Source organism: Arachis ipaensis, chromosome B4 (assembly GCF_059453495.1).
Source record: "Arachis ipaensis isolate K30076 ecotype BB chromosome B4, ASM5945349v1, whole genome shotgun sequence".
In the NCBI taxonomy this organism is placed as follows: domain Eukaryota; kingdom Viridiplantae; phylum Streptophyta; class Magnoliopsida; order Fabales; family Fabaceae; genus Arachis; species Arachis ipaensis.
Window position 1 is genome coordinate 137,632,572 of NC_142439.1, and position 27,192 is coordinate 137,659,763.

Below are 27,192 nucleotides of genomic sequence, written 5' to 3' on the forward strand. Positions count from 1 at the left end.
TTTTTTCCAAAAGAAGTTTTGCTCAAGAAGGGTTTTAACGAGGCTAGCTTACCGACATATAAGATGTCAAGGTACTGTTTATAAGTAATTTTCAATATCTTTTATGAATTTTCCACATAATTCTTTCAAGTTAAAAGCTATTACGAAGTTATCAGATTACAATACCCTTCTATGAAAGGGTTGCTGATCAAACAACAAAGTCGCATTATTCAAACACGAGTGCGCAATATTTAAGCTAAACTGAAGGCTTAAAACAGAAACATACAATCACAATATCTTCCTAAAGGATAACCAGAGCAAAAACCAGACAGAATCAAAATGTAAATTCAGCAGTCATCATAAAAACAAAACCAAAGTTTCAAATTCATAAGTTACTGCCAAAAAGGTTTATGTCCCAAAAGACAGAGGCAAAACAAGTCCTCCATAAACAAAAGTCAAAATGATAAAAAGAGCAGTACAAAGTAAAAATCTAATCAGCTAAATTATCATCGCCTTCTTTAGCAGCTTCCTCATCATTAACAAGCTCACCATCACGAATTATTTTGCCTGGATCCATAGTAGAAAAATCCCCATCAGGAACAAGAAACTTGGCTTGGTTAACAGCTCGCTCGAACCCTTCTGCAAATGCATCTAGAATGTCACCCTCTTTGGCACTCTCCATTTCTTTTATTTTTGAAGTCAGCTCAATAATTCGGTTGCTTAGACCGACAAGATCTTCTTCCTTCTTGGTCAACAATTCAACAGCCTTTGCTCGACCTTCCCTTTCCGCTTTTAATTCCCCTTCAATTTCAGAAAGCCTCTCTTTCAGGTCAGACAAAGCCTTTTCTTTTAATATAAGCTCATCCTTTAAAGTCACAGTTGCAGACGCATCATGTAAGACCTTTTTGTGTCTTTTCTCTTGGCTACGACCAATACTGGCCAGTCGGAAACCCAGTACCTGTAATTTAAAAGCCAGTACTTAAATAAGTATCAATTTTTAGTATAAACTACATACTTCAATCAGACCTCACCTGAAGAAACTGGTCGACCCCTATATATATCCCCGACTTCTTCCACCAGAGACACATCTGTCGTTGATTGAACGACCTCGTCAGCAACAACATTAAACGGAAACTTCCGACTCCAAACAGAAGAACTCTCTCCTTCATTATTAAAAGCATGCAACTTTTCTTGCTTCAAGGGAAAGCTCGACAAATCCTCTAGCAGCAACATTTCCTCCTTACTTCGTTCACCATCAAACCCAATCAAATCTGATTTTCTCTTCTTGAACACAATTCCTTTTTTCCTTGGTGGGGTTGGTTGACCTCGGCCCCGCCATCAACCTTTTCGGGGTTCGAAGAAGAACCTTCAAAGTTCTTTGCTTTGAAAGGAGATCTTAAGCTTGAGGCTGATACCCCAGGGTACTTCCCAGCTGTAGAAAATAAATAAATAATATATATATATACCACAACAAGCATGTCAAGCGTATACAAGAATGCCTACATTCACAAATTTTCTCACCTAGATAGTCCAACACCGCCGATTTATTTTCTTCCCAAGGGAGTAGTCAGATACAAACACTAAACCACCCTTGTCCACCATTTCAATAAAAAAATATATTATGCATTCATTCCGGCCAGTGATAAGTTCAGGGCCTAGTATATGCTGTGGTTGACAACACCAGTACATCGGGAATTTCTCCCCTAAGTTTTCATCAAGATAAAATGGGAACTCCTCATCTACCGACTTTACTTTTAAAAATATTTCTTTAAAATCCTTGAAGGACGACTTATAGAGTTTAAAAATAGAAAAACCTAGAGTACTATTCAGATTTATCCACAGTTCTTTCCACACCCCCTTGGCCTGAAATAGTGAAAAGAACAGTTCCAGGTCTGTTTCCACTTCAAGAAATTCCATCAGAATTTGAAAACATTTGATTAATGCCCAACCATTTGGGTGAATTTGAGAGGGCGCACAGTTCATCTGTGTCATTACATCACATTCAAAACTAGAAAACGGAAGTTTAACACGCAATTCTTCCAGCACACAGCTGTACATATAAAAACTCTCGAAATCTTTCCTTCTATGGAAGACCCGATTAGTCCGGTTGCATGGCAACAACTCCAGATGAAACCCCGGTTTCACTATCCTGGATAAACTCACTCTGCTCACACTATCTCTATTAGAAAACAGCGAAGCCCGTATCTGGACATCACCATCAACCCAGTCGTAAGACTCATTGTCTTTGACCTTAGGTAGCGATTTCTTCTTTTTTTCACTCATCTTTGCAACCAAAAGCAAGGAAACTATTTCCGATAGTAACAGAAGAGGGGAATTTCACTAACCTCTAGTACTCATTCTTCTTAAGCGCTTCTGTTGGTATCTCCCAGTTCAACCAAATAAAACTGCAAGATTACTTGCTATCCATTTAATCCACCTTTTCAGTTCCATAAGTCAATCTTCACCGTTAAACCATAAACCACTTTCAACGGTTGGTAAAGTACATTGGAAGTTGCGCACAGTTATTAAAATAATAAATAAATCGTGCCACGAAAAATGAGACGCATTAATTCCTACTAGCTTTCCATCTTCTATGCCTTTTCATATGTTACAGGTGGACTTAAATGAGCCACGTTAATCTGGGGGCTCCATATGTCGAACTATAACTCGTTAATGACCATTTAAAAGCTTAACCTGTCTCTTTTAAGTCAGGCCAAGCTTGGGGGTTGTGATATGACCAGTAAACATCGGTTACGAGTTATAGCTCGGAAACGTATGGTCCTCAATCATAACCGACCATTCTTAATAAACAGCATTAACTCCAAATTGGTAACGTCGGATATGCAATCAATCCTCTCCTTAGGCATTATAACTAAGAAAGAGAATGATCAACCTCGTCCACACAGGTATAAAAGGGGCGAGGAAACAATTGAAGGTATGATATATCTTTCATGAAAAATAACTTTTACATATACATCCTCTTGCTAACTTGAGCGTCGGAGTGTCTTTGCAAGTACCCATCTCACTGTTTCTGGTCTACCGACGTATACCACACTTCGCTGGAAAGGATCGCCGACTTCCGTCAAGGACCCGGCTATACTTCTACCTACTCAGGCAAGAACAGTACATATAATCGTCACCCTAATGTTTCACATCTCAAAAGAAGGGAGAAATTAAAAATCATCAACATATATTAAAAGTTTATTAGATTTTTCTTAATGAATTTTCACATCAGGGGAAACTTTTTATCAAGAACGAAGACAAATGGCAACTGATGAAAATATATTGTTACCTTTCACTGCACCATATGTTCTTTTTCTTTAATTTCTTTCCATATTTCATAGGAACAAATCCGTTTAAGATATTTATATGCGGATATAATTTAGTCAAATTATCTCTCACTATTGCTTTAACATCAATAAGTAACTCGAAGCATTCAAAAGTTTTATATATTCACGGTGTGACACGTTTTATCATAACCTAACATGCAACTCCTACCATACGATAGCGACAAAAAACTTGAACACGTACGATTGATGATTAATTAACCAACTATATCCATATATATGACCATATAAGAAATAATATAATTTTGTACATATCTTGATATTTTTCTAGTTATATGTGTGTATATATATTGTGTGTGTGAAGAAATATTAGATAACAGACATATAAATTGAACACTTTCTTTTTTTTTATTAAGGTTTGAAAGAAATTCAAAACACATACGTATGTAAATCAATATATATTTTAGAGACATGCCTTTTCATGAAAACTAATTTTCACTCTTTATTAACGCGCCTCAACTTGCTTCACATTCTAAATTGAACACATTTTTCACACAAAATTAAATTTACAAAAAGAAGTTTTTCATATTTAACCGTAATTTTGATAGTTTAAGTGCAGTTAACTTTACGTGATTTAACAAATTTGACTAAATTATCATCTAACGATTCTGAACTATTAACTTCACTTTCAACTTTTACCCATATTATTAGCCTTCAAATTAACATTACATTTGTGTACATCTTCATTTTCAACAATTTTGCTTGTTCTCCATAGTTTCGTCTGCAATTTGAGTTTTTATAATTCCGTCTACATTTTGACTTCTCATAATCTATCTGCATCTGAGTTTCACAGTTTTTTTTTAATAAATTGCAAAATTTGAATTTAAATTTTAAAAGAGGATATTTAATATATTTAATATATTTAAAATATTGTATATTAATATAATATATAAGTATATTTCGTATTGATTTTATTTATTTATTTATTTTGTTTGATCTCATGTTGATTTTGTCATTATATTTAGATTGTATTATTGGTTTATTATAAATAAGTAATTTTTATTGTACATTATTTTAAAGAATATACATCATCTGATGAATATCAATCTTGAAACATTTGTAAAATTAAAAATATTTTTCAAAATCAAAAGTGTTCTATGACCGAATAATGAGAACCAGTGATTGATTGGTGCTGAAGCATAACAAAGCAATATTAAGTTAAACTTTAAACTTTCATGGTCCTCTGACCAAATTCCACATTTTCATTTCATGGTATTGTCACCATCTAACATAGAAAGACAAATAAATATAATAATATATACTTAGAGCATTATACTATTATTCCCAAATCACAAGCAGGAATTTGTGATGCTTACATTATTGTAGCTATTTTCAAATACCCACTTTGTGTAATTGTGCTAAGGAATAATAAAATGAGCAATAATAATTAGTAGGAATTGAAATCACATAAACTATTTGCAATGGTGGGTTTGGAATAATAATATAACTATAGCTAGCTAGCTAAGTGCACTACTTAATTCCTTATTCTGTATATCAAAAAATTGCTGACCACAAACACAACACATTGGTGATAGCAACCACCCATTTTGTATGCACATAAACACTCATGTCATCCTTCAAGAATCTATGTATCTATATGCATGGAATCCAATTCTGAAAAATCCACCAACACATGTCCTATCTTATTAAAGTTATGAACTTATTATTTATATTGTTATTAACACACACAATAAAATTAATTGTTAAACTTTCCCTTGGCCATATCTATTACAATAAAATAGTCTATGAATGGTTATTTTACCTAGAGAATATTTGTCTAATATATTCCTAAAATGTTATATTCTGTTTGATATAAATTCATCAAATTATTTAGTTATTCTACGTTTTTATTATTGACAATTAGATGGTTTATCATATTTATTAATTAGTCTTAACTTTAAGTATATATATTATTTATACAAATAATATTCTTTATTTATTTATTTTTCTTAACCAACAGAGAACATTTTTATAGGTTATTTTTTGGATGTTATTTTACTACTTCAACCTAGCTAGAATATGCTGAATTGATCTCAGCATCACTGGCATATATTAAAAATGTTAAGTGCGTACCAAAAAATAAATTATCGAATTAGTTATCATGTATTTATATATAAATACACATAATATTTAATTTATTTTTAATATATATTTTATGTTTTAATATATATTATGTACAGACGATTAATTTAATTAATAGCCAATTTTTATATACACCTAATATAATTATTATATATATAATATAAAATGGCTAATTAAGTAATTAAATAACATATTCGTTACCTTTTGTCCTCTAATTAATGTGAGTGCGTGCATGCATATATAAATACATGACATTGCTCACTGTTTAGTTTGTATCATTCATATTGTTTACAGCTAGCTATAGCAAAAATAATCAGTCAATTAGTAAGTGGTGTATCTAATTATATATTCATATCATTCATTTTTGTTTATTTAGAGCATTTGTTGAATCTAAGGTTTAGTATTGTTTATTATAAGATCAAAACTAAAGAGAGCTAGCTAGGGAAATTAGAAGAGAAAAAAAATGATAGGGTGGGAAGATGTGTATAAGGTAGTAGTGGCCATGGTTCCACTCTATGTAGCTCTAATGTTAGGTTATGGTTCAGTGAAATGGTGGAGAATAATCCCTAGGGAACAGTGTGATGCAATAAACAGGTTGGTTTGTTACTTCACCATGCCACTCTTCACATTTGAGTTCACAGCACACATAGATCCTTTCAAGATGAATTTCTTGTTCATAGGAGCTGACACAATTTCAAAGTTCATCATAGTCTTGGTTCTTGTATTTTGGGCTAAGTTTAGTAGCAAAGGTAGTTATGGTTGGTCCATAACAAGCTTCTCATTGTGTACCCTAACAAATGCCCTAGTTGTTGGGGTACCAATGTTGAAAGCCATGTATGGACCAACCGGCGTGGACCTTGTGGTTCAATCCTCCGTTGTTCAAGTTATATGGCTTTCGCTTCTCCTTTTCGTCTTGGAGTTCCGGCGAGCCGGAATAGAAGGTGCTACCGCGAATATTATTGTTGATGATGGTGCCTTGAAGTCCAAGGCAACTAGTGCTACAATCATTGGTAGCAATAATAATAATAATGGTTTTGATGATGTTAATGGAGGGAAAGATTTGGAGGCAACATCAACAACAACCTTAGAGATTGGTGATGTTGGTACTAGGCCACCTTTTAGGCAGTTGATGAAGCTTGTGTGGATAAAACTTGCAATGAATCCAAATTCCTATGGCTGTGTCATTGGGATTTCTTGGGCTTTCATCTCTAATAGGTATACTCTATGTCCTTCATTGACAATAATTATTTATTACATGAAGTTTATTATTATGGTGGTTTATGATGATTATATAATTTAAGTGTGGTCAAAATTAAGTTTACAATTTTTTATTATTTAATAATATTTTTTATTTTTTTAAATAATAAAAAAGGTTTCCTTAACTATAATAACATTTTTAAGTGTTATATGTCAAAGTTATATATAACTATCATAATATGCACCTGCTATTATCATTTCTATATGTATTAACATTGACTATATGTTTTGATTAACCATATGTGCATGCATGATGAGTAGTTGAAAATTTATATTAGAAGTTTTCTTTTGTTGTTTTTGTACATTTGTTCAATATCAAGATTTTTCATTTTGAAAAAAAGTAAGAGGAAAGAATTTTTCTTAGTTAATGTTAAGTTTTGGTTAAAAGAAATAAAGAATGGTTTACTAATAATTACTATACATTCTTTTAATAATTTATTTTTCATATATTGTAAGGTAATTTTCTTTAACATGAATAATTTGAAAAAAAAATTGAGATAATGAATTAAATAATTAGGTTAAATAATAATATTCTTACTTATGTTGAGCAAGTATTTTTGAAGAAGATAGAATATGTTACTAGATGTGTATTGTAATTGATGCTAAAATATGATGTTGGAATATATATAATAGCAATGTATAGTAGTTGGGTGTAACTACATGAATATATATAAATATAGGTGGAATTTGGAGATGCCAAGCATAGTAGAAGGTTCTATATCTATCATGTCAAAGACTGGTACCGGCACTGCCATGTTTAGTATGGGTGAGTGTCATACATCACATGCTTAATTAATTAATTAACATTTGTTTTAATTAATTATCACTAATTAAATAATAACTTCACTTTAATTAAAGTTGGAATATGATGAGTCAATTTCAGGTATTTTTATGGCACTACAAGAGAAGGTGATAGCTTGTGGAACAAGTATGACTGTGTTTGGTTTGGTTTTAAAGTTCATAGCTGGACCAGCAGCCATGGCTATAAGTTGCATTGCTGTTGGATTGCGTGGTGATGTTTTAAAAGTCGCTATCATTCAGGTGCATATATAGTACATACAACTCTTTTATTTTTCTTTTTGTTTTATTCTCAATCATTTATACTTATACCATTATTTGTATAAAGATGTTTTCATGTGAAGGTATTATTGACATGTATGTATTATTGTATTATATTAAGTAATTTAGTTAAATATATTAAATTATTTAACAATTTTATTTATTATTTTTATATAAAAATATATTTACTTGAGTAATTATTTTATTTTTTTTATTATTAGGTTAAATTACTTTATCAATTTTTATAATTTCAATAAATTTATAATTAAATTTTTATAATTTAAAAATTTTTAATTAAATCTTTATACTATTTTAAATTTTATAATTAAACTTTTATCCTATTTTAAAAAATTAGAATTAACGTGATATTTTAAAAAATGAGAGGACTTTTAAATTTAGAAATTTATCCTTAAAGTATGAGCATTTTTAATTTTAAAAAATATTCTATTAATTCTAATTTTTTAGTACGATAAAAATCTAATTATAAAATTTTAAATGGTATAGGATTCAATTATAAACTTTTAAATTATAATAACTTAAATATAAATTTAGTACAATTATAGGAACGACCGAATAATTTACCCTTATGTTATCATTAGGTCAAACACTTGCTTTGAAAGTTGTACTTTCTTTTTCTATCAATGAAAGTTTATAACTTTGGAAAAAGAAAAACACTTTCCTTGAAATATTACATGTGATCCATCAACTGTTTGATCGATGAAATATATGATATAAAAAACTATATAATTTTGTTTATATTAATATCAATGTTATTTAATCTGAAATTTTTATACTTTGAGATGGTGGGTTATAAGTTAGAATGACATTGCATTATATATATCTATATATAGCAAGGCATGAGTCATATATACATATTTGATATTCTAATTGAATATTGTATGCACAACATATTACATGTTTTATAAAGCTAACATATAATTTAATTAATGAAAGAGTAGTAATTGAGTCATTAATTACTTTGATGTCGCCACAACTTTAATTTGTATATGATTAAGTGGCATGAACCATGATATTGATATGTGACTATGTCCACCAAAACACACTACGAAGTATGAGTGATAGTATAGTGATTAATATAATTAATTAATATTAATGTTTTATATTATAAATCAGTTCAAAGAAGCAAATTTGATGAGAGAGGGAGAGAGAGAGAGAGAGGTGGAACAAGTGTACACACACCAAATACCGAAAGGGCATTCAAACATGACTCAACCTCCTTTCTTTTCTGTGGAAGTGGCACACACAAAATAAGTGTTTAAGTTAACATATATTCTAAGATTATTAATTGAGAAAAATATAAGTTTCTAGTAATAGTAATCTTATTACGGAAATGTTTGGTAACCAAAGAAAATCAGTCAAAAACAGCCATAATTTGCCTTATTTAGCATTCATTAATTGTTGCGACAATTAATTAATGCTAAATAAGACAAGTTCTGACTGTTTTTTTTGTCTACCTAGCATTACCCATCTTAATATACATCTTTATGGTGATCATTGAGTAGTTGAATTGTGTGGCATGCAGGCAGCAGTACCACAGTCCATAACTTCCTTCATTTTTGCCAAAGAGTATGGATTGCACCCTGAGATTCTCAGCACTGCGTAAGTCCTTTTCTTCTTAATAATCTACAATCATATTATAACGGGTCAAATTCCTCTAAAGCCAGAAAATTAATAAAATGATAAAATAAGTCACTCTTCAATTAAAATAGCGTAAAACGGTTTTATACATGCATCAAATTACATAATATCACATCATCAAAAATAACTATTTTTTATATTAATTCCGTGAATGATTATCTAAAAGAATAGATAGTGCATTAAAATTAAACTCTTAAGTATTAATACCCTTAAATTTTACTAGAGTAGAGAAAAAAATAACTTAGTGCTTATACTATTATTGATGTATTGTTCGGTTGTTCCTGATAGTTATGATCTGAATTTTGAGCTAATATTTTTTACTTCATGGTCAACAGGGTGATCTTTGGGATGATTGTTTCACTTCCAGTTCTAATTGCCTACTATGCAATATTGGAGTTTGTTCATTAACCCACCAAAAAAAGGAGTCTGAAATAGAGAATTGTTCAAGGTTGAATTGTTATTTGTAATTTATTTATGTCCATGTTGCAATTTGTAATTTACTTAGTAGTATTATTATTAGGGTCGCCAATCAATTTTCCCATGAATTGTAACACAAACCTTGAAAAGATTCCATGTTTTGAGTGACTATAGTTAGGTTACTAGGTTAGCCATAAGCCATAAATAAATAATTTAAAATAGAATTCAATTCTAATGCAAAAATGACTACTTCAGAGGCATGTGTAAATCAAACATCATAATTAATTTATAAAGTTCTAGTTATTGATTGAAGCAATGCATCTTGTGCAGTTATTTGTGTAACTTAAAAGGTAAGATATCAAATTATTTTGTTCAAGGTAGAAACAGAAATCATAATGCTGTGACAATCTGTGACTAAACTACTGAGGGCTACTTGTTTTGTGCTTGGCCTCCTCAATGAGAGGCATCAACTGCTGCTTCTCAGCAAGAATCTTAATGAAGTTGAATAAAAATGGGATGTAATTGTGTTTCCGACGAATATTTTCCGTTTTCCATTTCTTCGCCTTCTCTTCCTCCATCAAGATCTTCTCTGTAGCAGCTTGGATGCTAGCATTCACTTCTGACAGAGAATTATTCAGCGCCTCGTAGCTGCTATTGTCCACTAGTCTCTCTGACGTTGATACGGCCAGCTGCTGCAAAATATGCTCTCGCCTCTTCTGAAGCTCCTTGAGCTCAGCAGTGTAAATCTCTTTCCTGTTCTTGACAACTGCCATGACATTAAATCTTATCTCACTCCGGGAATACCTCTCGATGCGTTCTTGGATCACAGGTTGCACCATCTTCAGCCATTCCATATCACTTTGTGTGCCGGAGCACTGTCCAAGGCTAATAGGACCTTCCTTTAATCCATCGAGCTCGTATAGCACTCCATCAACAGGTAAATAGCTTATGAAATGATAAACACTGTCATCTTTGCCAGCAACCTTCTGCTCTTCGGGGATGAAAGGTTCAGGCTTTGCAAAGCTGTTATGTGCCATACGAATCGCTTCGCTATTATTGATAGCCAAACCTTTGAGTTCAGGAGGAAAGTCCTTGGTGAACTGTCTCAATTTCGTCAACTCTGGACCAATGTCGATATCCGGAGAATTCATAAGAATAGACAAGATTGCTTGGGTTGCACAAGCATTGTTTATTACCTACAAATGGACCACTAAAATTAGTAAAGTAACATAATTAATTAAATCTAGGATTAAATAAGCTTCTAGTCTTTGTAAAATGAGTGATTCTTTCACAAATTTTTACAAGGATGAAAACTTACTGCAACCTTCAATCTATAATGTAAAAATAGGAAGGAAACTCACCTGGCTAGCAAAAAACAAATTAGGGATTGGATCTTTTATCACAACACGATCATCCTTTTCTCCGAGACGCCATTTGAAAAGAAAAATCAACCCATATACTGGCCTGTAATCAAGGGTGAAATGTGCCCAACCGAAGATAGGGGGAAAGAGAAAGTGGGCCGGATGGCGAATGTTCGCAAATTAATTATATGATAAGGTGTAAATGTCGTCATAAGTTCAAGAGTAGCTGAGACTGCGACAGTACACCAACCTTAAGCCATTGAGAGCTTCGAGGTCCAACGAATACAGCTCCTCAACCTGTCAACAATATCTACACATCAGGGTAGAATGCAGAGTTTGAAAAAGGACAAAGCAACATAATAAATTCCCCACAGGACGCAGCATCCAGCATATACCAGTAGCAACCCTTAAATTGCATTTGCATACTCATAAAACTTAGAAAATTCAGTCAATATATAGCACATGGTGTTTACTTTGATTGTGAGTAGTGTTTTGGAATAGAAAGAAATAGGAACAACCGATGAAACTGTGACTTACGTTCGGGCTAGTAAAGCTTTCACAAGATTCTTGTGAGTATCTTCACAAAATATCTTAGCACTTAGCATTACCAACTTCTAACTTAAATGAAGCATTTGTAAGAGTTTTTCATGATGATACCTTTTCAGGATACCGCAAGCTAAAACTATGATATAAAGTAATATGTTATTTGTCTTACTAGCATAACTATATAAGCGAAAAGTACATATATCTGAATAAGAATACCTGTACCCCTTTAACTTGCATTTGATGTATAAGTTCTGTAAATACACCTGGGAGAAAAAAAGAAGCCGAAAACTGTAAGCAAAGTTCCAAATATGTCATATAAACACTATAATTACACAAATAAGATACTTGGTAAGACTTCAATCCTAGATACATTTTTAATCATCACTAAGATATATTTAGATAGCTAAGTTATAAAGCTAAATGAGCTTCTGCTGATCCCTACTAATAACTTAAGCCATTATAAGTTCAAATTCAATCATGACATTTGAATTTAAAATTCAGCAAAACAATGAATATAATCTCCTACCCTTCATTGTTCACCATTCAAATTCAATGAATAGGTTCAGGTTCTTCACACATCAAACTCGGTTTCACAGATAAATGATACACAATTACACGTACATTATGTTATAATAAGAATCCTTTTTAGACAATCTCAATCAACTAATATACTATTCAGTACTAGTAGCTATCAATGATAAATTTATCAAATCAAGACGAGCAATAGTTGCATGATTTTGGAAAACCTTTTTAGTATTATCACAATGTTAAGTAAATAAGACACAAATAGTTCCATTCGATGTCACAAATTCATTCAAAATAATCAAACACAGGGAAAAAATAAAACAAAATCTAAAAAACAGAAAAAAGGAAGCATGTGTGAGCATACCAGGATCCGACTCAATGGTGCACCAAGACATGGCTGAGAATTATATAAGCTGCAAAAAAGCAAGAAAAAGAAAAAGATGACAAGAGAGACCCCAAATTCCCAAAATAATTGAAAATATAGCGTAGCATCCAATCAAATACTTCAAAGTACAAAAAAAAAAAAATCAAAACGTTTGCCCTGTTATACAAAAAAAAAAATTGTAACTTTGAGCTAAGAATAACATAGAAGCTTAGAATCTCCCCCAGAATTTCTTTTGATGCAAATGGGTCCTCGCAATTGGAATGAAATTAGATGAAACATCCAACAAATACTATCAAAATTAAACCTTTATTTGTTTTTCCACAAAAAAAAACGAAGTAGGAGGAATTGAGTAAAGAGAAGTAAAGGTAGAAAGCGAAAAAGCATAGGAGGGAATGAAATTAGCACCTGAGCTGTGTTTTGCAACTTAGCTTGGTTAGTTTTGTGAGTTTGGAGGTTGAAGAAGACTCACTCAACTGAAGCATTGTAAATTGGTGTCATGGTGTGAATGTGTGATAGTAGCTCTTTCCTTCAATTCTCATCAACGGCTAATATACCGCCATGTCAGCACCACCAGATAAACTTTAAAATAATTATTAATAGTTTCATGGTATAAATGAGTTTCATTTTAATATTTTAGAAAAAATTTTAAGTGTACCGTTATATCGGTATTTCACTGATTTTTAACCGTTGATCTTAATTATATAAAGGGTAAAGTATATTTTTTGTCCCTAAAATTTGACAAAAGTTTCAAAAATACCCCTAAATTTTATTTTGTTTCAATTTTGTTCTAAAAATTTTCGATTTGCATCAAATATACCCCGAATGGCTAATTTTTCAAAAAATTTAAGACCAATTCAACAACAATTTCATAAGAACAACCCTTAACACAAGCAAATCAAGCATAGTTTTCATGCATTATTATTAGATTGGTTTTAATTTTTTTGAAAATTTAGTCGTTAAGGGTATATTTGATGCAAATCGAAAACTTTTAGGACAAAATTGAAACAAAATAAAACTTAAGGGTATTTTTGAAATTTTTGCTAAACTTCAGGGACAAAAAATATATTTTACCCTTATATAAAATATATAATATATATAATTAAGATCAACGATTAAAAATTACTGTAATACCGATACGATGGTACATTTGAAATTTTTTCAATATTTTATACTATTATAATATTATTTAATTAGATTTATTTTTTTGGAAGCGGTTTACATGTACGCTGTACTTTAGTAGAACATTACTATTCTTATCGTTTTAACTAATGAGATTTATAATTGTTAAAACCAAGAGATTAAATTGGAGAAAATATGGTATATTATTGAGTGAGTTACATTTAATGTATAAGGGTATATATAAATACTAAAAAAATTAAAATAATAAAAACATAATATTCTATTTTATATATATATATATATATATATATATATATATATATATGCTAAATAATGCTACGAGACGAATAGGATGATGAGTTTTCGTGAAAATATCAGTAGTATAATCCAGAGTCCCAACAGTTACGAGACGAATAGCATCAATAAGAAGGCGTTGTCAGACAAAATGACAATCAATCTCAATGTATTTGGTGCGTTCATGAAAAACATTATTATGAGCAATCTGAATAGTACTGCGATTGTCACAATAAACAGTAGTTGGAGACGACTGAGGGTCACCCAAGTCTTCGAGAAGCCAACGAATCGAGACAACCTTAATAGTGGTGTCAGTAAGAGCACAATATTCAGCTTTGGTACTTGATCGAGTAGTGAACATTTGTTTTTTGGCTCGCCGGAAAATGAGAGAGACACCAAAAAACAAATAATAGCCAGTAGTAGAACGACGATCAGTGGGATCACCAGCTCAATTAGCATCTAAGTATGCTTGAAGAGTTAAGGATGAATGGGCAGAAAAATGAAGACCATGAGAAGTATACTCAATGCGGCTATCTGTAATTCCACCTCGAGCAAGAAGATTAGAAGCATACTTAGCTTGAGAGAGATAGATGCCATCATCCGAGGATATGACTTCAAGGCCAAGGAAATAACGGAGAGAACCAAGATCTTTCATCTCAAAAATGTGGTGAAGGAATACTTTAAGATCAGAGATACCATCAACATCATCTCCAGTAATGATCATGTCATCAACATGCAAAAGTAGAAGAACAGCCCCACGTTCACTTTTACGGATAAAGAGAGCATTCCCATGAGGGCTGCAGGTGAAACTGAGATTGCATATAGCGATGCTGAACTTGTCAAACCATTCACAAGGAGCTTACTTAAGACCATAAAGTGCCTTACGAAGGAGACAAACTTTGCTAGAAGGACAAGGATATCCCGGGAGTAGTTTCATATAGACCTTCTTTTTCAAATTATCATTGAAAAATAAATTCTTCACATCTATCAAACTGAGAGACCATTTTCTTATCGTAATAATGGCAAGGAGAGCGCGAACAGATGTGAGACGAGCAACAGGAGCAAAGGTCTCTTCATAATCAATACCATACTCTTGCATACATCCTTGAGCGACCAATCATGCTTTATAACGGTCAATAGAACCATCAGAGCAAGTCTTGATCTTGTATACACATCTACTACCCACAATTTTGTGATTAGAATGAGGATCAACCAAATTTCAAGTGTGTAATTTTTCAAGAGTCTGAATTTTTTTCTGCATTGCTTGCTGCCAATTTGAATTTGTGGAGGCTTCTTGGAATGACTGAGGTTCATGGTAATAAAGAATAGTAGAAAAATAATGATAATCAAGAAGATGAGGAGGTGGATTTCTTACCTTAGAAGAACGATGGGAGGGAGGAGGCATGACAGCAAGAGTAGAATCATCGTCCGTCTGAAATCATCGAGAGATGAAGAAGGCAGAAGAGTAGAAGGCTCGAGGTTGACTGGAGATAGAACCTGTAGAATCATCACTAGAAAAAGATCAACATTAGGATTAGTAAAAAACGGTGACTGAGTAGGAGGAATGAAATCAAATGAGGAGAACTTAGAGAACATGTGATGTTTCCAAAATACAACATGATGAGATATACTTCACGTCTAGATAGAGGATCCCAACAACGATAATTCTTGTGTTCAGTACCATAACCAAAGAAACAACACATGCGAGTCTGAGGTTCAAGTTTATTATGTTCATGAGGTTGAAGAAGAACAAAACAAACACAACCAAAAATTTGAAGAGAACTGTAATCTAGAGAAGTATGATAAATACGCTCAAAGAGAGTAATGTTACCGAGAACAGAAGAAGGGAGTCTATTGATAACATGGACAACAGTAAGAATAACCTCACCCCAAGTACACTCAGGACACGAAGAAGAAATAAGCATTTCACGAATAGAGTGAACAATGTGACGGTATTTGCGTTCAACCTGTCCATTTTGTTGAGACGTACCAGGACAAGAAAAATCAGACAAAGTACCATGTTCAGCGAGAAAAGCTAAAAGTTTGGAGTCATGGTATTCCATAACATTATCGCATCGAAAAACTTTAATGACCTTAAAAAATTGAATTTTAATTATAGTGGCAAAGTTAATATAAATCTAAGGTAGCTCATGGTGATTAACCATCAAGTAAACTCAAGTAAAGCGTGAATAATTATCAATGAAAACTACAACGTATCGAGCCATTCCCATAGAAGCGGTGGGAGCGAGGCCCCAAACATAAGAGTAGATAAGATCAAAAGGAGAGCGAGCAAGACATGAATTACTGTGAAAAGATAAAGCAGGTTGTTTGACAGTTTGACAAGAAATGCAATCAAAAGACTCATTGTTAACCTGACCCAAAATATCCTTAGACACAAGAGAACACAATTTTCCTAAGGAGCTGTGGACAAGATGGTGACACCACAAGTGAAGGGTAGAGGGAGAAGAAACAGCACAGAGATTTGACACAGGAATATGAAGATTCTTGAGCTCAAACAATCTTCTGACCTTCTGTCCAGTCCCGATGATCTATCCCGTCCAACGATCCTACACACGACAATCAGAAATAGAAAAATTGACATCAAAACCGAGTTCAACAAGTTGACCAACATAGATAAGATTAAAATTTAATTTTTGAATAAAATAAGTATGAGGAAGATGAAGATTGGACTATGAAATAAAACCCTTATGTGTCGCATGCAATAGGAAACCATCAGCAGTGTTGACAGAATGTGCATTTGTAGGGGTAGACAAAGATGAAAAAGGATATCGCAGAGAAAACATGTGATTAAAGCAACCAAAATTAAAATACCATTTAGAATTACCTGGAGGAGTAGAAAGAGCAGCAGAGGTATTACCAGAAAAGGAGAGAAGTAGCCTAAGAAGATACTCAATGTTGGATGGAGAGACAGAAAGTGGATTGAGAGAAGCAGAGTTGGTGAATTCAGTAGCAGTAGTAGAAGCGGGCACATTCTGATTAGTGTAGTTGGAACGAGAATGACACTTGTTTTGATCCGAACATTGTGGGCGCGTAGGACAGATAGTAATCAAGTGTCTCAAGAGCTTGCAATAATGGCAGAATAGTGTTGGACAATTGGAGCCAATGGACCTTTCTGTTTGTATTTGCGACATTCAATAGAAGAACAGTCTGAGAAGAGGTGCCCAAAACAGTTACAGTTGCGATAGAATGTACCCTTTCTGTTTGCGGCATCAAAAACATCTGTTTTTTTCATGATAGTAGATACAAAGATGATAGAGAGGAAAGAAAATACAAGATCGGAGCAAAAAACGATGAAAGAGTGCTGATTCATATCCTGTTCCTTGGCATGAGCAGTCCTTTGGTAGCGATTGTATCGTTGCTGGATCCACTCATAAGAGTGATGATTCATATCACCTGATAATAGCATTCTTTAGGATCTCTGCATAACAATCTTCTTCATCTACCTACATGTTACCATAACACCATAATCTCAGTCAATTTCATCACATTTTTCAACTACAGATCACAGCTTATTAACAATCAGCTTAAATTTTTTCATTTAAATTTTGTCTATTTTACACCTTTAAAATCACATACTACAACATATCAAGTGATTTCACATATATAAAAAAAATATTGAGAAAAAACATTAACTGTCTCAATTTGTCTCCTGAAGGATAAGAGTCAGGTTTTCATCTTCAACAACTTTGAGAAAATAATAGAAAGGGTTACTATTTACTACCAACCTGAAGTCCTGAACAAAACCTCAGCATTGAACATTAAATTAAAATTAACAGATAAAATGAAACAAATCAACTTAAATAAATGAAATTTTAATTTTAGGAAAAAATAAAAACCTTAAACACCGTCCATCTCTTTCTCAACCTTGGTCTGTATTTTGTGGAAGGCCCTAACTTTCTTCTTCTCTACTTCGATGAGAACATGGGTTAGTAAAGATAAGTAATTTTCCAAAATCAAAACTCTTTTACTCTGATTCAATCACAGTTTCAAAAAATACGTCGTGTTTTACTATATATATGCCATTTTAGAACCTTATAACAGAGTATTTGGTAGATATAAACACTTATATCAGCTTTTAAAAGAAAAATAATGAAAATAATTCATAAAAACTCACTTGAATGATCTTCTTTGAGACAGACATGATGAACACTGTTTAAAATAGAGAAGTTAGATATGATGAAGAAGTGTGAACTGTGTAAAATTAAGGTTACTTTCTGCGAGTCGGATTAGGCTATCCTATGCTGGTAGTTCTTGTACTTTGGCGATACTGTTGTAGTTCTTGTATTCGACGGAGAGGAAATCATCTGAGGCAACAGAAGTAGACGATGCTGATGTCAACGGTAAAAAATTTTCGCTGAGCTTCAAATTTTAAATTTCAATTTTCACTCTCTGCTGTTTTGATAAGTTACACGTGTCATACAATGAAAGCTAACACTTAACAAGTACTGAACACACCACTTGTCGTGTAAAGAATCTACTACTACTCTCTTATTTTATATATATATATATATATATATATAGATTCTATAGAATTTTTTATTTTTTTGGTATTTAGTTTAGTTCTATAGAATTATTGATATCAACTAACACAGATATGTGCAAGTGGGCCAGAAACAAATTTAAATAAATCACAAAATAAACTTAAATAATTGACTAAAGGCCAATGCAATTTCTTGTAGAAGTGATTCCACCATCCACAACAAGATTATGGCCACTAACATACTTAGATTCTTCACTAGCAAGAAAAAGTGCAGCCTCAGCAATATCGGACGACCTCAGAGTTACCCCTCTCAAATTTGCAAGCCCTCTAACAAACTCCTCAATCTTCTCAACTTCCTCATGCGAAGGCAAATTTACATTATTACCCTCCACCTCCTCACTAGTATGCCACGCGTTAACAAGCAATGACGTGGCAACCCCAAATGGCGAAATTGAATTTACCCTTATGCCATGCCTCCCTAACTCACAAGCAGTGTTCTTAGTGAGTCCAAGAATGGCATGCTTTGAAGCGGTGTAAGAATGTGGACCAAGACCACCCATAACACCCGCAACACTAGCAGTGTTGATTATTGAACCAATTCCATTAGGAATCATGACCCTTGAAGCATGTTTAATTCCCAATGCAACACCTTTAACGTTGACCCTCATTATCATGTCAAACTCATCAGGGTCAAAATTGACAATGCTCTTCTTGGAATTTGATTGGTCGCCTAGCACACCGGCGTTGTTGAACATTATGTCCAGTTTGCCGTATTTGGAGACTGTGGAAGTTACCAAATTGTCCACGTCTTGTTCTATGCTGACGTCACAGTGGACGTAGGTCGCTGATGGAAAGAGTGAGTTTGCAAGATTGGAACCATGTGTGTCGTCCACGTCAGCAATTACAACCTTCGCGCCATGTTTCACAAAGAGTCTCACTGCTGCTTCACCTATTCCTTTGGCACCACCAGTTACAATCGCAATTTTCCCTTCCAACCTATAATAATAATAATTATCAACCATATATTAATTAATATTTCATAAGCAATACTGATCTTTATTAAAAAGTAACGTAAATTACTTCCAAAATTTAGATTACCGGTAATAAGCTATAACCAAACAAAGAAATTTTTAAGAGTGAGTTACTTAATCTAACATCACCAATAATGTGATAGATTAAGTCCTTAATAGTAAGAGAAGATGATCGATGACTTTAGGTTATATAGAACTGAATGAATTATGAGTACCTATTTAAGGGAGGGGATGATAAATTGGTGGTGTCTGGTGGTGTTGTTGTGTGAAGAGGCACTTCTTGAATGGGTCTATCATCAGACATAACTTCTGTAGCTGCAACCATGCTTATTAATTGAGACAGTGTGTGTGGCTCTATTGCAAAGTGTTCGAAAGACAGAGGAATTTATATGCAGAGCAGATTAGAGAGGCTTAAATATTAGCTTCAAGTTATTGGCGTGGCTATATATGCGAAACTACGTGAAATTATAGGATCAAAACCACCCATATATATATGCGTTGATGTGTGTGTTTTTTCAGAAGGATAAATCTTGAGTAACTTACTTTGCATCAAAACTAACCTCACATTTTTGTTATTATTGATGATCATTTAATTTGGTTGTTATGACTTCCAGTGGGGCTACGTTTTATTTCATACATACATGATATAAGTACAAAATTCAATCGATGTCAAAATTCAGAGACGTACAATTGGATAACTAATCCCCTAAATTAAAGTTGTCTTCACATGAGAATAATAAATGAGAATTATTAAATAATTTAATATATTCAGTTAGATTGTTTTTTTCCAAATATATTTAACTAGATTATCACTATTATCTTTCGTAAAAATAATTTTATGTGAACAGCACCTGAAACAAATTAATATTCAATTCATATGTATTTTAGACATATAATATTTATATTTTAAAATATATTTGTTTTAAAGTTTTCGATGTGCTTTTTTTTAATGATGGATTATTATTGATTTTTTGTTATTTTTTAGTGTGACCAATATATACATACACATGCGTGAATATTCACATGCAGTTGTTTTTATATGAAATTGATAAATAAAAATCGTTAGATAACAATTCAATTAAATATGTTAAATCAATAACAATTTCACATTTAAAAAAACTGCATGTGATATATAAGGGGAAACAAAATCCAATTTATAACTTAGCTTGTAGGGAAATCTCATTTCCTTAGTTAATTGTGGTCGAGGCTTGTTTCATCAGTTGCTCCATGTCTTGTAAGGGAAATGTACCCCATATCATTCAAGTGTTTCACGTGAATTACGTGTTTAGTAATGATATAACAGAATAATAATAATAATAATAATAATAATAATAATAATAATAATAATAATAATAATAATAAGGTTTGATAACATTCCCCTCAAATAAAGAAGAGGTACAAACATTGGTCTTAAGATAATTCTATACCAATGCCAAGAAAGTATTAATTTAAAAAAAATAAATGTAAGTTTATAATGCATATAAAACTTTTAAGTCCTCAATCATATCATACTCTTAAGAGAGTTATTGGTTTGCACCAACTTATATAAATTAAAAGCCTTAATTATTAGTCTTACAAGATTTGGGAGCACTTTGCGAGACCAAAAAAGTAAGATAGGGACCCTGACAAATATGTTAATTGAAAGGCAACTACTTTCATGAAGATAGCAAAAACATCTTCTTATGATGATCCTTGTTTAAAAAGTGTAACTTATTTATTTAGCAACACTTTAAATAAAGGTAACACTTTTACTTTAAATAAAATCAAGCCCTACAATCTATCATCCAATGGTCAAAATGATGTATCTTCACATAATGATAATCATTAAATCTTCATTGGAGTAGCCACCTAATTGAAATGCCTCCATTATGCTACTTAATGCTATATGTAATACTGTATCATTGCGTTTATGGTCCCCAAACATATGTTCATAGAAAAACTTATTAAAAGATACTGGCCCGGCCCTATCGTAGCACTATTCCTAAAGTTTATAATTTAGTAATGAATCTTAATACACACTTGCTCGAGAGATGACACTTTATTTCGCTTTCTTATTCTCGGTGTTTATCATGTTCTAATTGTTTAAAATGCTTTTAATTCATCGATTATTTGCCAACGTGTTCAAAATCCAAAATTCTCTGAAATTTGGATTTTATAAGCCCTACAAAATAAAGCAACTTTGAAGTCGGCAGGAATAAATTAATTAAAAACATGCCCATAAATAGTTATATTTTTAATATTTTTTTAAATAAAATTTTTTTGAATTAGATTAATTTTTTATATAATTTTTTTATTTATTTTATGCTATTTTTTTCACTTTTAAAATTCACTTTAAAATTAATTATAAAAATATTAAAACACACTATGTCTACCTAAGTTAATATGGAACTTATAACTAATAAAATCAAAATACCTAATACATTAACTAAACTAATAAAATCTAAACACCTAAACTAATTATTTGCTAAAACTAAAAAAGGAAAAAAAAACTAATTTCAAATTAAAATCCAAAACTCCAGCTATGTCCAAGTCATATTTAGTCTATTGATGTCTCCATCGCAAATATATTGTCAGGACCATATTTACTTCAGAAACTCAAATTTAAACTATTATAAAGTTATAAAATTCTTAAAAATTATTCAGATGAACAAAAATCTTAGTTGTTGTAACCTTATATATGCTTCAGAACATATCTTAGATGCTAAGATCCATATTAGGCATTTACACGTATCTCGAATACTAAGACTCTGTTCAATATTTACGTATATCTCGAATACTCAGTACCCATTTTTTCGCTTAACACATATTTTAGGTGCATTATGAATACGTCAATGGTCGTTTTGTTACAGGATCTGAGTATCTAAGATAAATTTATTTTTTAGTTCTTCTTTAGTATTGAGATGTGATATGTTATGTATTTAGATAATTATTTTATATTTTACGCATTTTTGTAATTTTTATATTTATTTAATTTAAATAAAAAAATCCTATATATGTTTGACGAAGAAAAATAGATAATTACTTTTTGCATTGTGATGAGTATTAGTACTCACTATGGCCATTTACACTTATATTATGTCATTTAGACCATCTCCAGTAGGAAACTCATCCCAATTTCTATTTATGGTCCACCTGTCATAAAAAGTAACTCCACATTAACTTTTGCGTCGTAAACAGTAAATAGGAACTCAAAGCATCTCTCTCTTCTCCATTAGGAGTAACTAACTTTAGTCCCTGTTATGGTCCCACTTAATTAATTAATTAAAATATTTAAAATTAATGTAATTAATTTTTTCAATAATATAATTTAAATTTAAAAATTTAAAAATAATTCATTATTAAAAGATATTAATATTAAATAAATTCATATATAATAATAATACACAATATATAATTCGCGATTACACTAATTTGTAAAATTACTTAATACAAAGAAAAACATAATTAAGCTCTATAGTTGACGACAAGCATTGTGAAATTGCCATATGTGTTCAATCAAGTCCTCTTTCAATTGTCTATGCTGCTGCCTATTTCGAAGTTGGGCATTTCTTTGGAGAAATTGATGGTATGGTGCAAAATTTTCTTCTCCCAGCTAAGCTTGTGATAAGCCATTTTCGACATCATCATACTCTAAGTTTTGAGCAAAATTTCCTGCATAAGTGTCTCTTTCATCCTCAACAATCATATTATGCAATATAATACAAGCTCTCATTATGTTGGCAAGCTTCTTCTTTTCCCAAAAGCGAGTTGGACCACGTATAATTGTAAAGCGTGCTTGCAACACTCCGAATGCTCGCTCCACATCTTTTCTTTGCCCTTCTTGATATTGTGCAAAGAACTTGTGTTTCTTCCCTTGTGGCTTTGAGATTGATTTGACAAATGTGGCCCATTTAGGATAAATACCATCTGCTAAATAGTATCCCATAGTATAATTATTACCATTAATAGTATAATTTACCTCCGAAGGACGGTCATTTAGAATATCATCGAACACTGGAGAACGATCTAACACGTTGATATCGTTATTTGAACCAGAAACTCCAAAGAACACATGCCATATCCAAAGGTCTGAAGATGCTACAATCTCAAGTACTATGGTTGCAACCTACGATAACCACTCATGTACATACCTTTCCACACCTTTGGACAATTTTTCCATTGCCAATGCATGCAGTCAATGCTACCCAACATGCCAGGAAAGCCACGACCCTCCGCCATTTGTAGCAGGCGTCGTACGTCATTTGAATTTGGTTTTCGCAAGTATTCCTCCTCGAACACTGAAATATAATGACACCTTCAACAAATTTTTTCAAGCATTCAATTGTAGTGCTCTCGCCTATGCGCACATAATCATCAACAGCATCAGCTGCTACGCCATATGCTAACATCTGTATCGCAGCGGTACATTTTTGGAGTGGTAACAAGCCTCTTCTTCCAGTTGCATCAACTCTCTGTTGGAAATACGGATAGACGTTTGAGAGAGCGTTTACTATCCAAAGGAACACATGTCTTCTCATTCGAAATCTTCATCAGAAAATGTCAGCATTATACACCGATTCATCTGCAAAGTAATCTTGAAAAAGGCGATCATGTCCTGCTTCTCGATCTCTGTTGATCCATTTACGAGGAGTTGGGATAGAGCTTCTATCACTACAAGAAAAAAGGTCTGTCGGCACACTTTTTTTTTGCCACGCTTTTAAAGCGTGCCCAAAAGTGGTCTATGGGTACGCTTTTATGAGGGTGGCCACTGATTTGTGATTTGGCTACACTTTTTTTTGTCACGCTTGAAAAGCGTGGCCATAGAGAAAAATCGGCACGCTTTTACGAAGGTGGCCACTTATTTAAAATTTGGCCACGCTTTCTTATTGCTACGCTTGTAAAGCGTATCCATAGAGAGAAATCGGCACGCTTTAAAAACGTGACTAATTTTTTTGTAACAGTCACATTTTTTAAGCGTGCCGATATACTGTGTTTATATAGGCACCCTACAAAAACGTACCGTAGAGTGCCACCCTATTTTTTACACACTTTACTTTTTTCTAAGTTAACTTTTAACCTATAGAAGTTGTAACTGCTGATACACTTCACTTTTATTTCCAAATTCATTTTTAACCTAGAAGATAACCTAAAAGCAAGCCGTCGCACCCAGCAAGCCATCGCACTAAGTTCATCACTGCCTATCGCCAAGACCGTCGCACCACACAGCTCGCCGTCATGTTCATCTAACCCTCACACCCAGCCCTTCATCTAGCCCTCACACCCATCCCTCTCTCTGTCGCACCCAACCCCGCACCATCAACGATCTCTCCCGCCCAGCTGTTTCTCGATGGTCTCTCGCACCCAACCGTCGCACCATCGACGCAACCCTCGTTAGATTTGGAACCCTCCATCGGCGCTGCTCCGTCCACGCACCATCAGTGGTCTCTGTCTCGGCGTGCCCTCCTACTCTCTCAGTGGTCTCTGTCTCGCAAACCCTTGTTGGATTCGGAACCTCAATCGTTGCTCACTCTATTTCGCAAACCCTCAATCGCCGCTCCTCCCTCCGTGGTTCAGCACCCGTCGCGTTGCCGTCTCCCTCTCTGAAGTCGTCGCGCCGCCGTCTCCCTCTCCCTCACTCGTCGCACTTCCGTCAGCCATGTTCAACGTTCACAATGCCGTGGTAAATTATTTGGTCAATTTTTTCCTTGATCTGATTATTTGATTTTTGAATTTGATTTTCTTGGTTCTTCATTTTTTTTATTTTTCTAAATTTCTATTTTTTGTTCTAATATGATCTGTGGTTTAGGGTTTTTTTTTTTCTCTAAACTTCTTGACATTTGGTTCTGTTCTGCTGTAGCTGTGGTAGTGCTCAGCTACTGATATGTGGTGCTCATTTTTTGAGTTCATTCTTTGCTGAATCTCGTTTGGCAGAGAATACCTCTAGATTTTTTGCAAGGTGGCAAATTTAGAGCAGCAGTAGATAATTACATTAGGCCTCCCCTAACTAAGGTATTCAAGTTTCTTTTTAGCTTCAAATTATGCCTCACTCAGGTTTTTCGAAGTTGATTGTGATTTCTTTCTTTTGTATTCTCTCCAGGGAGTTCCATCTCTTTTCTCTGATCTTTCGTCTTTGTATAATCACCCTGGGAAGGTCAGCTTTATCCCTTACATTTCTATAATTGAAAAACTATGAGATATTTGATTGTATTTTTTCTTCCATCATGTTATCTAATGGAAGAAGATAAGCTTCCTATGGGTTCTGATTGTTCTTTTTATTCTTTTGAACTTTGTTCAGGCAGACATTTTGGAATAACTTATTCTTGTATTTTTTCACAGCGCTCTTCAAGCTAAGGTACATTAAAGATCAGATAGCGAAGTAGGCAGCTTAATTGCTTCAGTGAATATAGGTTTTAAAGGCTAGCTAGTAATTAATTACTACTGTATATATAGATAGAGAGTGGTCACTACTACAGCCTGTATGTTCTTGTTTAATTATTTGTTTTTAGTTGTGTGTATATTTAAATATTTGCATCCTTGTTTTGGTTTTCAGAGGTAATTTAGTAAAGGAGGAATTCAAGAAATTATTGTAGCATTTATACTGAGCATCGCATCTGCTAAAATAAATAAATATGTCAAAGAGATTTGAGATTCATCAAGAGAATAATGAAGGAAGTGGTGGCAAGAGTAGTAATGATAATGAGGGTGAGGAAAATTCATTTGACATGAATGAAGGAGCGGCTATGAGTGATGATGAGGAATTGGAAGAAGAGAATAATAATGAAGCAAAGGAGGAGGAGGAGGATAACAATGAAGAAGGGAATTCAGCAAACCCAAGTAGCAGCAGCACAGCATCAAGAGAAGGGAAGAGTGGAAGTGGTGTGAAACAATATGTGAGATCAAAGATGCTAAGGCTTCGTTGGACTCCTAATCTTCGTCTCTCCTTTGTCCATGCTGTTCAGAGGCTTGGAGGTCAAGAAAGTAAGTCAAGAAAGTAATTCCACTCTCAAACAGTTGTAAGACTACACTTCAATTTGACTTGGGAGGAGTTCAATTTGATAAAATGGTCTGTTTCAATCTTTTTTTAAGTGATTCTTCTGTCTTGTGTCTATCCTCTGAGTATGCTACTATTGTAGGTTCCTTATATTACAATTGCTTTGACGGATTCTAAACTTGGTGCGGAAGGGGCGTAAAGAACTTTTTGATTGGTTATCTAGGCAACTTTCTGTGCAAAGCAGTTTTGCTGAAGCTGCACAACTTCTGAAGCCAGCCTCTGCTGCAATGACAGTAAGTTTTGGACATTCATGGACCAATTCTAGCTTTAGTTCTTGAGAAGTTGAAACCATATGGAGGCCTTCAAGGTAGGGTTTTGTATCATAGCTCATTCTTAATCCACTTTGTTGCTCAGGGTTAATGATTAACATGAGTATTCTTATGTTTATTTTCTTTCCCATGCAATATTTGTGCTTAGAATCATTTGAGTCTGCTAAGGCAGTTTCAGTGGGCGCATCAAAAGGTGTTCAAAGGCTGGAAAATTAACAAGTTTTGAATTTGGATTAGTTCTGCAAACACTACTGCCAATGCTTTAAACTCTGCTTTAGTGGAACAACGACTGACAGTGGTTTGTTTTCTACATTCCAGAAAACCATATTCG

The 27,192-nt window shown here is 33.1% G+C and overlaps 5 protein-coding genes across 5 annotated transcripts; 2 read left to right on the forward strand and 3 right to left on the reverse strand.

Annotated features, from left to right (window-relative positions):
- The first annotated feature begins 5,658 nt into the window (after window positions 1-5,658).
- On the forward strand, window positions 5,659-10,112 carry PIN5 (Auxin efflux carrier family protein). The gene is made up of 6 exons (XM_016338502.3): window positions 5,659-6,623; window positions 7,346-7,431; window positions 7,549-7,706; window positions 9,268-9,344; window positions 9,719-9,978; window positions 10,056-10,112. The coding sequence occupies exons 1-5, from the start codon at window positions 5,872-5,874 to the stop codon at window positions 9,789-9,791; spliced, it is 1,146 nt and encodes a 381-aa protein (XP_016193988.1). The 5' UTR covers window positions 5,659-5,871; the 3' UTR covers window positions 9,792-9,978; window positions 10,056-10,112.
- LOC107635125 (ubiquitin carboxyl-terminal hydrolase 2) lies at window positions 10,061-13,155 on the reverse strand. Its single transcript, XM_016338503.3, has 6 exons — window positions 13,023-13,155; window positions 12,597-12,645; window positions 11,924-11,970; window positions 11,412-11,458; window positions 11,162-11,264; window positions 10,061-10,996 (listed from the first exon to the last, which is right to left on the reverse strand). Exons 2-6 carry the CDS (start codon window positions 12,625-12,627, stop codon window positions 10,220-10,222), a joined length of 1,005 nt encoding a protein of 334 aa, XP_016193989.1. The 5' UTR covers window positions 12,628-12,645; window positions 13,023-13,155; the 3' UTR covers window positions 10,061-10,219.
- A 5,457-nt stretch (window positions 13,156-18,612) lies between these two features.
- Window positions 18,613-20,006, reverse strand: LOC107635127 (short-chain dehydrogenase reductase 2a-like). The gene is made up of 2 exons (XM_016338505.3): window positions 19,778-20,006; window positions 18,613-19,527 (listed from the first exon to the last, which is right to left on the reverse strand). The coding sequence occupies exons 1-2, from the start codon at window positions 19,885-19,887 to the stop codon at window positions 18,705-18,707; spliced, it is 933 nt and encodes a 310-aa protein (XP_016193991.2). The 5' UTR covers window positions 19,888-20,006; the 3' UTR covers window positions 18,613-18,704.
- Window positions 20,007-23,154: 3,148 nt separating this feature from the next.
- LOC148569398 (uncharacterized) lies at window positions 23,155-23,950 on the reverse strand. The gene is made up of 2 exons (XM_088485021.1): window positions 23,756-23,950; window positions 23,155-23,667 (listed from the first exon to the last, which is right to left on the reverse strand). The coding sequence occupies exons 1-2, from the start codon at window positions 23,948-23,950 to the stop codon at window positions 23,155-23,157; spliced, it is 708 nt and encodes a 235-aa protein (XP_088341147.1).
- A 2,220-nt stretch (window positions 23,951-26,170) lies between these two features.
- On the forward strand, window positions 26,171-26,870 carry LOC148569399 (uncharacterized). Its single transcript, XM_088483358.1, has 2 exons — window positions 26,171-26,532; window positions 26,756-26,870. Exons 1-2 carry the CDS (start codon window positions 26,171-26,173, stop codon window positions 26,868-26,870), a joined length of 477 nt encoding a protein of 158 aa, XP_088339484.1.
- The last annotated feature ends 322 nt before the right edge of the window (window positions 26,871-27,192 follow it).